Source organism: Oncorhynchus gorbuscha, linkage group LG16, assembly GCF_021184085.1.
Source record: "Oncorhynchus gorbuscha isolate QuinsamMale2020 ecotype Even-year linkage group LG16, OgorEven_v1.0, whole genome shotgun sequence".
In the NCBI taxonomy this organism is placed as follows: domain Eukaryota; kingdom Metazoa; phylum Chordata; class Actinopteri; order Salmoniformes; family Salmonidae; genus Oncorhynchus; species Oncorhynchus gorbuscha.
The window spans coordinates 1,655,677-1,670,676 of record NC_060188.1 but is presented as its reverse complement, the minus strand read 5'-3'; the positions used below and the strand labels follow the sequence as shown (position 1 = coordinate 1,670,676).

The following is a 15,000-nucleotide window of genomic DNA, read 5'->3' as shown; positions in this document are numbered from 1 at the left end:
TCATAATTATCATGCGGGTGTGTGTGTGTGGCTCCCGTGTAGCTCAGTTGGTAGAGCACGGCACTTGTAACGCCAGGGTTGTGGGTTTGATACCCACGGGGGACAAATACAAAAACGTATGCACTTAATACTGTAAGTTGCTCTGGATAAGAGCTCCTGCTACAGTAAGTGACTACAATGTGTGCTCCAGCTCTCCATGCCATTTGATCAGGTATGATGGGTGTATGTTTTAGCCTCTACACCCTGCCACAAACATTTCCTCCACATCAACTGAATGTGGTTATAACCCCTGGGACGTTTCTGTAACCCAAACAACTCCTCAGCTACCCTGTGAGATAGGAAGTCAGTGCCTGCAACCCCCTATTCCCTATGTAGTGCACTACTTTTACCAGGTTCCGTAGGGCTATGGTCAAAGTAGTGCACTACATAGGGAAGATGGTGCCATTTGTGCCACATCCAGTTCCTTTTGAAGTCAATGAGGCGCAGACATTAGTCGAGGGACTGCTTCAGTGATTTCTATAGCTTTAGTAAAGCAAAGACAGTCAAACCCCTGGAAGCCAGTCACTGCCTCCCACAGCTCGGCAGACCTCACTGAAATTCTCAGCAACAGCAAAGAGTTCTACTGTACCACTTCACTTTTTCATAGTATATCTCAATGGTTGTAGCAGTGACATTCTATTTTCTTGTAGGTAGAAAAAAAATAATATATATATATAATCTCCTCCTCTCTCTATGTATATTATCTCTCTCCTCCTCTCCCTCCGTTCTCCGTTCTCTCCCTTTGAGGAGAACCCTGTCTGGCAATCAGACAGATAAGAAAGACAGGACATCAACTAGAAACAAATAGCTCAGTGGAGAGGCACTAATATAGCCTAGCCTACACTCACGTCTACTTAGACAGGGATTTATGTGGAAGTGGCTAAATTAATCATCCTGGTTTTTAGACGGTGAATAGCCTGGTCCCAGATCTGTTTGTGTTGTCTTGCCAGCTCCTCCCAAACAATGACCTCAGGAAATGGCAAGACAGCACAAACAGATCTGAGATAAAGCTAGAGGGAGAACAAACACTCCCCTCTGTTTTCTCAGTACTCTAATCTTTCATCTTTCCCTAATTGTTTACCATTCTACAGAAATCTACAGTCATTGCTCAGAGAGAATAATTTAATATTCTCCCATATGTTTTGGGTGAAATATCACAGCAGCAAGATTTGTGAGCTGTTGTCACAAGAAAAGAGCAACCAGTGAAGAACAAACACCATTGTAAATACAACTTATTATTGATTTTCACTTTTGTAGTTGAACTATTTTCACATCGTTACAACACTGTATATACAAATAATATTACATCTGAAATGTCGTTATTCTTTTGGATCTTTTGTGTAATGTTTGCTGTTCATTTTTGTGTGTTTATTTCACTTTTGTATATTATCTATTTCACTTGCTTTGGCAATGTAAACATATGTTTCCCATGTCAATAAAGCCTCTTTAATCGGAGAGGGAGGGAGAGAGAGAAATTTGGGGAAAAGGCCGTCTTCTCTCGGAGTGGCAGCACACTCAGCCAAAGAGGAGCATAATAAATTAAATGTGTTGTTATCTGTGGATGTTCCTGTAGGAAGGAGAGCTGTGGCTAGACTGGGTATAGGCTAGGCTGGTGTGTTCCGCATGGTGACCAGTATAGAGTGTGGTGGAGTTTGGTGATTTACAACTTAGAGAGAGGGGAGTGGGATGAAGAGTGGGAGGGGTGTATTATTTTAGGGACATAGTTATGGATGTATTCTGTGACAAGAGAGAGTGTGTGTTTGTGCGTGCGCCTACCTCCACCTCTCAGTATCGCTATTGTCTTGTCTTGACTATCATTAATGTGATGTCAATTTTGTTTTATCAAATCTATTAACAATGTTTAATTATTATGATAATTAAATGAATCCTGCAACAATTAACTCATTCACAATCTTGGGGCACCACGGAAAAAGTTTATTTAACAAGTTACTGTAACGGCGTTCGTTTGTCGAAAGAGAGTCGGACCGAAATGCAGCATGGTGGTTACTCATGTCTTTAATGTAGAAGAGCGATACATGAAATAACTATACAAAATACAAAAACAACAAACGGAACGTGAAACCTAATTACAGCCTATCTGGTGAAACTACACAAAGACCAGAACAATCATCCACGAAATACACAGTGAAACCCAGGCTACCTAAATACGGTTCCCTATCAGAGACAACAAGAATCACCTGACTCTGATTGAGAACCGCCTCAGGCAGCCAAGCCTAAACTAGACACACCCCTAATCAACCACAATCCCAATGCCTACAAAAAACCCAATACGACAACACAATAAACCCATGTCACACCCTGGCCTGAACAAATATATAACGAAAACACAAAATACAATGACCAAGGCGTGACAGTTACCGTTTTCCAAATTAACTCTTAACACTTCTAGCGTCCCGCCTCGACAACTTCAAATGAAATTACTAGAAATATTTAATGTTTTCCAGAATGGATCTTTCAGAGTACCACCCGGTAGTTCTTGGTCATATTTACCAGACTAAAGTACTTAAACAGCTGCAGACTGAATGTTCCTGTGTAGTCTTTAGTTTTGTAGAGATGTTCTGGTTCTCTGTTGAAAGTTTCAGAGTTCTAGCCATTACGTCCCTCTCAGCTCACACTGTTGGTCTCGTTGGTATAATGTACATTTTGTCGGAAGTGGGTTTTATACACTTCTGGGAAAAGGGGGCACTCCATGACTCCGATGTAATGTCTACGCTCACTTGGGCGTGGCCAACTGACTTGGTTAAGACTTCATATGAAAAACAATTCTCTCATTTAGAAGGCTGACTTCACATTACATCTTCTCACAGATAGTTTCATATTTAATCATATACGTTCCCCCACATTTGGATGTGACCCTGACAACTGGGAAATGTATACATTCAGAGATACAGTTATGTTGTTATACTGTCCTTCATGAGATACCCAAACACAACTGATCTGACAAAATTATTTTTTGAGTACCCACGGACCACTCCAACCGCTTGGATTTACAGAAATATTGTTTAATTCCCCACTTTTGGAGGATGGAGTTTTGGCGGGAAGAATATCTTTGTTCTTGAGAGTAAATCCTCTCTCGGTACTGCAATGACCGTCATAAAACGGCCATCTTCCCCTCTCATCTCTACCCCCATCTCTCTCTTCTCAACTCTACCTCCATCTTTCACAATCTCTCTCTTCTCAACTCTACCTCCATCTCTCTCTTCTCAACTCTACCTCCATCTCTCTCTTCTCAACTCTACCTCCATCTCTCTCTTCTCAACTCTACCTCCATCTCTCTTCTCAACTCTACCTCCATCTCTCTTCTCTTCTCAACTCTACCTCCATCTCTCTTCACTTCTCAACTCTACCTCCATCTCTCTCCATCTATCTCTTCTCAACTCTACCTCCATCTCTCTACACTTCTCAACTCTACCTCCATCTCTCTCCATCTATCTCTTCTCAACTCTACCTCCATCTCTCTCCATCTATCTCTTCTCAACTCTACCTCCATCTCTCTCCATCTATCTCTTCTCAACTCTACCTCCATCTCTCTTCTCAACTCTACCTCCATCTCTCTTCTCTTCTCTTCTCAACTCTACCTCCATCTCTCTCTTCTCTTCTCAACTCTACCCCCATCTCTTACCTTCTCAACTCTCCACCTACCTCCAGGTGTTGTCTGAATCAGTTTAATATAACACTGTCTGGTAACTAATGATCACACTGTCTGGATCAGTTTAATGGGTAGCGATCTATCACACTGTCTGTGGATCATCTATCATATAAACAGGAGCATGTGATATGTTTGATAGGTCTTTTGAAATATGTATTATGTAAGAATTGCTTGTCATAAAGGATATATCTGAAAAGGAATGTTTACACAATTCTAGACCTTGTCCTCTCTGAGCCTGGGCAGGCTCACTGCCTGTGTAGGGCAGGCCTGTCTTAATCAGGCCCGCAGAGAGCAAGAAGGAGAATTTACTCTATGTGCCCTCCTCAATAATAATGAATAAAGGAACTCAGTCAACCGTGAACTACTTGGGAAGCCACAGGTCCAAGAGGCTAAGCCTAAAGGACAAATTGGAACGTTAGCCAATAATTAGTTTCAAATGAACTCTTCGTTGTCAATGGGTTCTGCCAGGCCTGCTACTTCACTAACATTTACTTATGCTCTCTCCCACTTCTTCTCTCTCTCTATCTTCCTCGCTCCCGTCTCTCTCTCAGCTCTCCTGCTGCTGTATGACGTGACCAACAGAACATCTTTTGACAACATCAAGGTAGGACTCTCCATTTATCTTCTTTTCTCTTCCCCCCCTCTTTTTTTGGTTCTAATAAGCCCTGAAAATAGCCTGTAATAAGCTGACATAAGAGTGCTTTCATGGAACCTATTTGGCTAATTATTGTGCTAGAAGCTTTCTAAGTGACTTGGAGGTCTGTTTGATAATGGAGAAAATATGTCTGTCTCTCAAGTGTCATTTTGTAACAAAGCCATAACAGTGTAATGATATATCATTATATTGTGCGTGGGAGGGATGTAAGATCCTGTCATTTCTTTATCTGCTGCTGCTGCACCTGTCAGCAATAGGGAGGGAGGGAGGGAGAGGGGGAGAGATTGTACCCCTGTGTGTGTGATTGACAGTGTAGATTTAGCCCTTGGGGGTGCTGTTAGTCCCGGCTGTCTGTGTGACTCTGTCTCCCTATAGGCTGCCTCAAGGACCATTCGTCTGTCTGTCTTTCTGTCCGTCCGTCTCCCAGCCTGCCTATCTCTCGCTCTCCTCATCACCAGAGCTCTCAGGGGAGCCTCTAACAGTGTGCTGATGGCCACTGAATGGATGTGGCTCACAGGGTGTGTTTCTGTCACTCTGTGTTGTTGCCTCAGACCTGTGATTAGTGATTCTACGAGATGGAAACGCCAGGTGTTGTTCTCTCTACTCAACACATACCTTGTGCTATTCATTTCAAGTTTGATGTTTTTTTCTAACGTCAAAGGTTTTTAGGAAGCCTTTGCAATTTTCTGAAAAGATATGGTCATGTTTTGCACCAAAGCATCAACACTTGTGGCAATCATTGGTACATTGATTTGTATTCGTTGTTTCCCTTACACCTCATGCCCATGAACTGGACCTGCTGCCTACCAGACCTGGGTTCAAATACTATTTGAAATAATAGTATTAATAAGATGTGTTTGATTGAGCTTGTCTGTTGCAATGGAACCAAAAGACATGTAAACCCCGCCCACCTGGTACTCCAGACAGGCAAAGGCAAACGCTCAAAGTATTTGAAAGATTTGAAATAGTATTTGAACCCAGGTATGCTGCGTACACTACACTACAGTACAAAGCCTAACTTGAGATGTGCACACTTAACTTAACCCCTTAGAGTTGATTGACGCACTGTTACATCAATTGCATAACAAAACAATCCCCATCAAAATATGTCCGTTTTAAGCTAAAGATATCAGTCTCTTTGCATTGGATGTGTCTCAATCTGAGGTGAATGGTGGCAGAGCGAGAGTGGTGTTTGTCAGACCATGAGACATCCCAATAATCAGTCTTCTCACGTAAATGTCTGTAGCGTCTGACCGGTTTGACCCACAAACTAGGACCCCTCTATGGAAAGATGAGACTCATAAACATGTGTTCTCCGATTTGCTCTATGACCCCATAAGTGTCAGGAGTCTCGTCTGAAGTCGATATCGTCTGAAGTCCATGTGCCAACTTCCGTTTGGCCCTCAACCATTTGGGCTACAAACTAATGGGACCCCACAAGTGTCACGGGACTCATCTGAAGGTAACTGGTACCAGGGTTTTTTAAAACAATGGAAGTATGAAGGTGGTTTTGTGCCTACCCCAAAAAAGGGGGTTAAATATGTGTAAAAAAATCTATAAAATGAAATATTTCCTGAGATTTGTTGTATCTCGTAGATATAGGACATACACTTCAAATCCTTTTTGCCGTTGATAAATGCGTTATTCAATCTATCATTTATCAAAAATCTATCATTTATCAAATAATTGCTTAATATTTATCATCATATATATATACACGTAAAGGGGTCCTAAGATTGAAACATCAAATAGTGAAATAGTCCATATTATAACCATCCTAAAACAATTCCATATGTCAGCTTAGCACCCCTCTCCCCTCCAACGTCTTTGACTCTAAAGAAATTACATGTTAATCATGCATTCATGCCAACGGAAGATTTGCTTGAAAACTCTATTTACATGTAAGTCCCTCAAGTTCGGATTTCAGGCCTGTTTTCAACTAATGTATTCAACTTAGATGAAACTGAACACAATGAGCAGGATGGGATGGCTGTAGCCAAGATATGTCTTGTGTTATGTTAGCTCTGGATGAAGAATGGTTTGGCCTCCTCCTGGCAGCAACAGCAGGAACACTGGTCCCAGATAACAGGATGAAGAATGGCATAGATAAGAATTACCCAACCACTCACAAAGAAGACATTCATTATCTATGAGTTATGTGATTTATTGCATTGCAATCCAAGTCCCGTTTTTCTGGTGTATGAAGTAGGGTTCTAAAATGTCTGTATTTTTCCCACAATTCCCAGGTTTTACAGAATTCCAGGTAGGTGGATTATCCTCGCCTGATTCCAGGAATGTTTCAACCAGGACTCCTGGGAAGCCTGGACATTTTGGGAAAGAGTCATTTTGCAATCCCAGTGTGAATTAGATATGAAGGCTTGTATAGTTCATACCAGTGGGATCTTACTGGTCAAAAGGACTACTATAAGATGGGTTTATAGGCTTGTGTGCTGCTTGTATTTCTGTAGTGTCCCATGCCTCTGTTTGTGCCATCACTTGTTATAGCTTCATTAAAGGACTCTTCTTCAAAGGGCTTTCTTGCTAACTTACATGGGAAGGCAATTTGGTTCATAATGCCAATGCCATAATGGCAAAATTCCTTATTTTTATGACTGCATACCAACATTTTCTCCAAGCGTTGTGAAAAGGGTGTTTAGAATGGAACAGGGGAAGAAATGTTAATAATTCTATCATTTCTACAATGTGTGAACTTCTGTCAGAGCCAGAGCAGAACCATAGGCTGAGCCCTGAAAGTGAAGAAAGGAATGGAGTAGAATAGAGAAGTGAGAGGATGAGAAGTGCAGAGAGTTGGGAAGCAAGAGAGTGAGAGGATGAAGGGGAGGGATGAGAGAGGGTAGAGGGTGTAAGAGAGGAGAGAGAGATCCACATATGGTGTGGTTACAGCAGGCTCATGCTTCACCCATTTCCTGACAGACATTACAAGCCCAGTACTCACTTCTTTAGAACCACACTCTTAGAAAAAAGGGTTCCAAAAGGGTTCTTCGGCTGTCCCCATAGAATAACCTTTTTTGGTTCCATGTAGAGCTTCCATGTAGAACCATCAGTGGAAAGGGTTTAACATGGAACCCAAAAGGGTTCTTCGGCTGTCCCCATAGAATAACCCTTTTTGGTTCCATGTAGAGCTTCCATGTAGAACCATCAGTGGAAAGGGTTTAACATGGAACCCAAAAGGGTTCTACCTTGAACCAAAAGGGTTCTTCCTGGAACCAAAATAGTTTTTCAAAGGGTTCTTCTATGGGGACAGCTGAATAACTGTTTTAGGTTCTAGATAGCACCTTTGTTTCTAAGAGTGTGACATCTATGTGTTACAGTGATTTAACTGTACGCTAATGTAACTGTTGTTTTGTTGTGTTGAAGTTTACATTTACATTTAAGTCATTTAGCAGACGCTCTTATCCAGAGCGACTTACAAATTGGTGCATTCACCTTATGACATCCAGTGGAACAGCCACTTTACAATAGTGCATCTAAATATTTTAAGGGGGGAGGGGGGTGAGAAGGATTACTTTATCCTATCCTAAGTATTCCTTAAAGAGGTGGGGTTTCAGGTGTCTCCGGAAGGTGGTGATTGACTCCGCTGTCCTGGCGTCGTGAGGGAGTTTGTTCCACCATTGGGGAGCCAGAGCAGCGAACAGTTTTGACTGGGCTGAGCGGGAACTGTACTTCCTCAGTGGTAGGGAGGCGAGCAGGCCAGAGGTGGATGAACGCAGTGCCCTTGTTTGGGTGTAGGGCCTGATCAGAGCCTGGAGGTACTGAGGTGCCGTTCCCCTCACAGCTCCGTAGGCAAGCACCATGGTCTTGTAGCGGATGCGAGCTTCAACTGGAAGCCAGTGGAGAGAGCGGAGGAGCGGGGTGACGTGAGAGAACTTGGGAAGGTTGAACACCAGACGGGCTGCGGCGTTCTGGATGAGTTGTAGGGGTTTAATGGCACAGGCAGGGAGCCCAGCCAACAGCGAGTTGCCTCCGTGATACAGAGAAGAGCAGTCTCAGTTGAATGACTAGTCTTGAAACCTGACTGATTTGGATCAAGAAGGTCATTCTGAGAGAGATAGCGGGAGAGCTGGCCAAGGACAGCACGTTCAAGAGTTTTGGAGAGAAAAGAAAGAAGGGATACTGGTCTGTAGTTGTTGACATCGGAGGGATCGAGTGTAGGTTTTTTCAGAAGGGGTGCAACTCTCGCTCTCTTGAAGACGGAAGGGACGTAGCCAGCGTTCAGGGATGAGTTGATGAGCGAGGTGAGGTAAGGGAGAAGGTCTCCGGAAATGGTCTGGAGAAGAGAGGAGGGGATAGGGTCAAGCGGGCAGGTTGTTGGGCAGCCGGCCGTCACAAGACGCGAGATTTCATCTGGAGAGAGAGGGGAGAAAGAGGTCAGAGTTCAGGGTAGGGCAGTGTGAGCAGAACCAGCGGTGTCGTTTGACTTAGCAAACGAGGATCGGATGTCGTCGACCTTCTTTTCAAAATGGTTGACGAAGTCATCTGCAGAGAGGGAGGGGGGGGAGGATTCAGGAGGGAGGAGAAGGTGGCAAAGAGCTTCCTAGGGTTAGAGGCAGATGCTTGGAATTTAGAGTGGTAGAAAGTGGCTTTAGCAGCAGAGACAGAGGAGGAAAATGTAGAGAGGAGGGAGTGAAAGGATGCCAGGTCCGCAGGGAGGCGAGTTTTCCTCCATTTCCGCTCGGCTGCCCGGAGCCCTATTCATCTAAAGCATTTCTCTTCCCACTATATAAAACGGGAGAGGTTATTTAGCAGAAGCTTTTATACAAACTTACCCACAGACTGCGTACATGTTAGTATATGTATGTGATCCCACCAGGAATCAAACCCACAACCCTGGTGTTGCTAGTGCCACATTCTTACCAACTGAGCAACACAGGATCACATGTCTGTGTCCAGAATGATGTGCCAAACAACCTGGTGTTGTTTCCACAAAGTTGTCTTCCTATACAACCTAGGGTTTGGTCATTCTTAACAGCCATGGGAGATGAGAGTCCTTTAGAAGAAGGGATTTAGAGAAGAGGGGACAGAGGGATAAAGAGAGAGTTGTTCTTATTATTGCCACTCACTTCAAGGAGAGAAATAAGGTTTGGCCATCTGCCCAGAGATGAGGACTATAAAGCCAGGTTCTCCTGGAGAGGCAGCTGTGTCTCACCATCAATTACTGTCACTACCACTGGAAATGAGAGTGAGAGAGAAGCCATTCCATCTCTCCTTTCCCTTCTTCTCTACTCACTTCTCCTCTTTTTCTTTTCTCTTCACTCTTCCTCTCCTCTCTTTCCATATCCTCTTTTCAGATCCCCTCCCTCTCCCATCTTCCCTCTCCTCTCCCATCTTCCCCTCCCTCTCCTCTCCTGTCTTCTCCTCCTCTCATCTCTCTTGCCTTGGCATCCTCATTCAGTCACTGAATATTACAGTTGTGGTGACACACTGACGGGCTGCAGATGCCCAGCGGTGCTCCGCTGCCTAACGACCATAACGAGAGCTAATACATGTTAATTAATGCTAATGGTGATGAATACCAAACACAGGCTGAGGAAGGAGCGAGAATCGGGTGGGCCAATCATTAACCCTCTATCGCCCCCCTGCCATTATTCAGTCTAGCCCCAGGTGACATTGGAGAGGCACACACATCAGAACCACAGGAGACTGAGAATGGCCCGTGGGAGAGGTACTGATCATGCACGGTGTCCTTCAAAACTAACTGACTTTAAACTGTAAGGGAGTGAATGTTATTTATAATAAGGATTACATGGAGAATACCGGACCTCTCTGAAATGAAAATGGATAGTCCTCCATTCAGCAATATATATTTGACCTAAACCCTCCCTGAACACTTGACAAATCCCGGAACACTAAAAAACAAGTGACCTTCCCATGTACAACTAATAATAATTAAAACAATGTGGATAGCAGAGAACATGTCTACTGTTCACCCTCACTTCTTGTACAGACTAGAGCCTTAGATATGCAGTTTTGGAAACTGTCCTTTGTTTTGCAACCATTACATGGCAACGCAGGAATTTAGATATTATTTTCTAGTGTACAGGGCTGCAGGACAGAAGGTTGTGGGTTCGCAGACCACCGTGGAAAAGAGTAGGGGGGGGAAAGACGGTAGGTAAAATGGGTAAATCACTAAGGAAGCCAAGCCAGTAAAACATCCATATTTCACCCTATGTTGTGATGCTCATTTATACACCACCGTGATATACAATAAGGCCATGACAACAGAAAGACAACAGTCACAGTGGCGGAATAAATTCAACTACACATACGTTTGTTTCATCACAAAACCGGAGAGAAACGTCTGTCAGGTGAAGTCCACAAAGCAAATATTGATTTCTGTGCGAGTGCGTTCGCAAGTACATTTTTTTGGGGGGGGGGGACTCACCCTACTTGTAGACTATTTGAACGCCAATGCCGTCCTCCTTTCTTTCATGTTGGCAAAATGGTCTATGACTCTGTACGCTTTTAGTTTTAGTTTTCATAGGCTAGCAAATATTTTAGCTAGGTAGCCTAACTTCCTTGCATAGGCAACAATGAACCAGCTAGGTTAGCTAGTGCCAGGTTTCCTCCAGACGTGATGGTGCCAGGTTTCCTCCAGACGTGACTCTTGGCATTCAGGCCAAGGAGTTCAAACTTGGTTTCATCAGACCAGAGAATCTTGTTTCTCATAGTCTTATAGTCCTTTAGGTGCCTTTTGGCTTACTCCAAGCGGGTTGTCATGTGCCTTTTACTGAGGAGTGGCTTCTGCCTGGCCACTCCTAATTGGTGGACTGCTGCAGAGATGGTTGTCCTTCTGGAAGGTTCTCCCATTTCCACAGAGGAACTCTGGATCTCTGTCAGAGTGACCATCTGGTTCTTCATCACCTCCCTGACCAAGACCCTTCTCGCCCGACTGCTCTGTTTGGTCTGGTGGCCATCTTTAGGAAGAGTCTTGGTGGTTCAAACTTCTTCCATATAATTGTTTTGTCAAGGGAGGCCAAATGCATCCTGGCATTAATCAATCCAATGCTACAGCGGCAACATGTCATACTCTTTTGTTCCAGACAGCATCAGATACATGGGCTACACATATTGAGACAGAGGGGCGCTGTTTCCCTCTGATTTCTCAGGTGAGATTCAGCCACTGGCGAATTGATGGAAAATTCTGAAAATCCAGAGAGCGGAAAGATAAATGATTTTATAATATTTGTTTTTTAATTGGTGAAATATTTGGAAGTCTGGCTTCCCTTCGCATCCATGAATACACTGTGGAAAGCTCTCCTTTATAATAAATGGGTTGCATGAATCTATCATCGTATTTGCAGGTCCAAGAAAAAAATTGCCTTTCATAAACATTCCATGCAATTCTATGTCATTTGACATATTAGCAGAATATTTGTTTTATACCACACAAATGAATGAAATTACGGACTAAGAATGGACAGAGAGAGAGGCTTAGGTGTTCATCTTATCATATTTCTCCAATGCCAAATCAGCGTGTCTGGTTTGCAATGACACTGTCCCTGTTTGTAAACAATTCAATCTGAGACATGGTCAGGAACCTGAGCACCACCCCAGACAGAGTAGGCCTACCAATCCAGAAAAATGTAATCTTTAACTGCTGGCTACTCTTCTTCCGTGGCTTAACCCAACGATTGATTACTTCCCAAGCAAAGTGTACTTTTTGTCTCCTGGGCTATATGTATCAGAGTCACGTCTGTTCCGGGTATTTTATAGCTTATGGATCACTTGATTGAGACCACACTGAATAGCCTTTAGGCTCACACATAATGTTGCGAGTGCAGCAGAGAATCAGAGATGAGGGGCGGCATCAGGAACACATTGATATACAGCCTGATAAGCAACTTATTCTAAAACACTGAGAAATGTTCACATTTCATCAATTACAAATTACAGGACCCTCCCCCGGACCAGATTTTTTTTAAATAATACTAAACCCTTCCCTTGACTGAAAATAAAAAACATGACCCTCCCCCATTTTCCTCCAGGTAACCATTCTGTAAATGTCGATCCATCCCGAAGCAAGTGGTATTGCTAAAATTCCTTTAGAAGGGCACTTTGCCCATTTTTTACCATCATATTCATGATCTCCAGCATCATTCCAGTGTCTAAATGGATGTTATACATTCTTTAGTCAAGAGCTTTTCTTCAAGGTTAGAAGAAGGGGTCAAGCAAAATATACAGCGTTGACCTGCGTTTACCCTTCACTACATCCCTGGTTGGACCCACAGAGACGTATCGCTAGTTACTGTGGTCAGTGCTGCTATAAATCAGGATTGTTTTACCTATTGAACTGACCAGAGGACAAATTTGTCACTTTCAGACATTTTAATGGGAAGAACCCCTCAGTGACCAATCAGCAGAGGAATACATGTTTTTAGATCAGAAGACAGGTTTGAAGGAGGAACATTTTGGGTTATATAAACAAGCATGTCCAAAGAAATGAATACATCATCTGAGATATGTATGGAACCAATTGTACAGTTTTTAATCGAGTCAGTAAGGTTGTGTGTGGAACAAGATCATAATCCAGTCCTGAATAAGAGTCCATTTGTCTCTTTGCTGCTGTAAAATGTCAGTGGTCCTATTCCTGTATGTAATGGTGTACAGTAGTTCTGTTGATGAGGCTGGTCCAGTAAGGGCCGTTACAGGCTGGAATATCAACCAACCAGCTATAGTAATGTCTATGCATTATCTTTGTTGTCCAACTAGCTTACTTCCTATGACCACAGGGCTTATTCTCAAGGCTGGAAACATCTACCTGTATGGGGAGTTTACCTAACAGTAGTTATTCTGTTTTGTTTTTACAGTAAAACCCATCTGTGATTGTATTGAACCATAAAGAAAAAGAGCTACTGAGCCTAATGTTGTTCTGTCCATCTTTTCATTTGGACTTTCTTCCCCCAGGGTGTGTCGAGCGGTGGCTGTGCAGTGACCTGGCATTGATCCAGGTATCTGCTCTGCTCACAGCACCAACGCCACTCTGCTTTAGAACCCCCTGACCAATCAATGTCTCCAAATTGAATTGGGAATACTCAATCGGAATAAACTGCACGTTTCTTCTTGTGCAATTTGAATCAGCACTGTTCACCCTCCAGATGTTCTATCTGCACTGAGGCTGTGTGAGTGTGTTTGTCTGCGTCTGTTTGTGTTTGTGTGTGCTTGCACCTGCCTGCATGTGTGCACACTCTTCAGGCAGAGGAGAGACCACTGAAGGTAACAGCAGCAGAATTGAAACCTTTTGTTCTAAGGTTTCCTTCATTCTCACAGTGCCCCGGGGGCCATGGGGCTACCTTCAAGTTTAAAATACTGCACGTTTCTCTGCACACTTATTTAAATGTCAGGCCACCTTGTCAGATGCCCGCCTGCTGTTTCAGAGTGAACAGTGTTAGTCTGTCTAACAGAGTAATAGAGGCTTCCAGGAGAATTGAATAGATGTTGGTCTGTGCATTTCTCACCTTTCCAGGCTCTGTTTGTGTTATTTAATAGGTGAATGATGTGCTGTATATCCAGTTCCAGAGTTCCCCCTGATTTATGGAGGTAGACTCCTGTCAAAAAGACATGTGGAAATAGATGTTGAGGAGACGGTGGATCGTAAACTGTTTGAGAAGTAGCATCATAATGCTTGTGGGCCAATCAAAGCACTGAGACACAGATTTCATAGAATGACGTGTCATTACCCAACACTGTAACACGTTGATGTCTGCGTCCGGTGCTCATTATCGTGCCACTTAGTTAAGGATCCACTATAGATTCTATAGATTAGAACATCCGGCTCCAACCGTCATAAGCATGTCTGTTCCATAGCCTCTTCTTATGATTGCATGTCCTTGACTGTTATTGATTGAATGCATGGACAGAGAGAGGTACATCCCAAAAAGGGTTGTCACAGAGAATTGATCCCCCATGACTAACAGTTCCATTTCCCTTTACGTCAGCCTCGGGGTGAAACATGGCACTTCACACACACACACACACACACACACACACACACACACACACACACACACACACACACACACACACACACACACACACACACACACACACACACACACACACACACACACACACACACACACACACACACACAGGGTGTCTGGAGACGCCTCATAAGATGTCACTTGATTTTAGTCAGCAGCTCAATTTGATTTTGTGTGAGGGATGAACTAGCATGTGGACCCAGCTGAGTGTGTTTCCAGGGTGGGACGATCACTGAGAGTGTAGCACTTTGTCTGCTTAGTGAGCCAGTGATTGGTGAGAACAGCAGGGTGGTGAAGGTTACACCCATTTTGGCATTTGCATTAGAGGTCGACCAATTAATCGGCAAGGACCATTCATTAGGGCAGATTTCAAGTTTTCATAACAATTGGTAATCTGCATTTTTGCAATCCACGAGGAGACTGCGTGGCATGGTGACCACCTGTTACGCGAGTGCAGCAAGGAGCCAAGGTAAGTTGCTAGCTAGCATTAAACTTATCTTATAAAAACAATCTTAACATAATCACTAGTTAACTACACATGATTGATGATATTACTAGTTTAACTAGCTTGTCCTGCGTTGCATATAATCAGTGCGGTGCCTGTTAATTTATCATCGAATCACAGCCTACTTCGC

The 15,000-nt window shown here is 43.4% G+C and overlaps 1 protein-coding gene across 1 annotated transcript in view; it reads left to right on the top strand.

Moving 5' to 3' along the window:
* The window catches only part of LOC124000062 (ras-related protein Rab-26-like), a 92,109-nt gene that overhangs the window by 45,233 nt on the left and 31,876 nt on the right, over nucleotides 1-15,000 (top strand). The window contains exon 5 of the mRNA XM_046306168.1: nucleotides 4,261-4,313. Within this exon, the coding sequence (XP_046162124.1) occupies nucleotides 4,261-4,313 (53 nt within the window). The remainder of the gene's footprint in view (nucleotides 1-4,260; nucleotides 4,314-15,000) is intronic.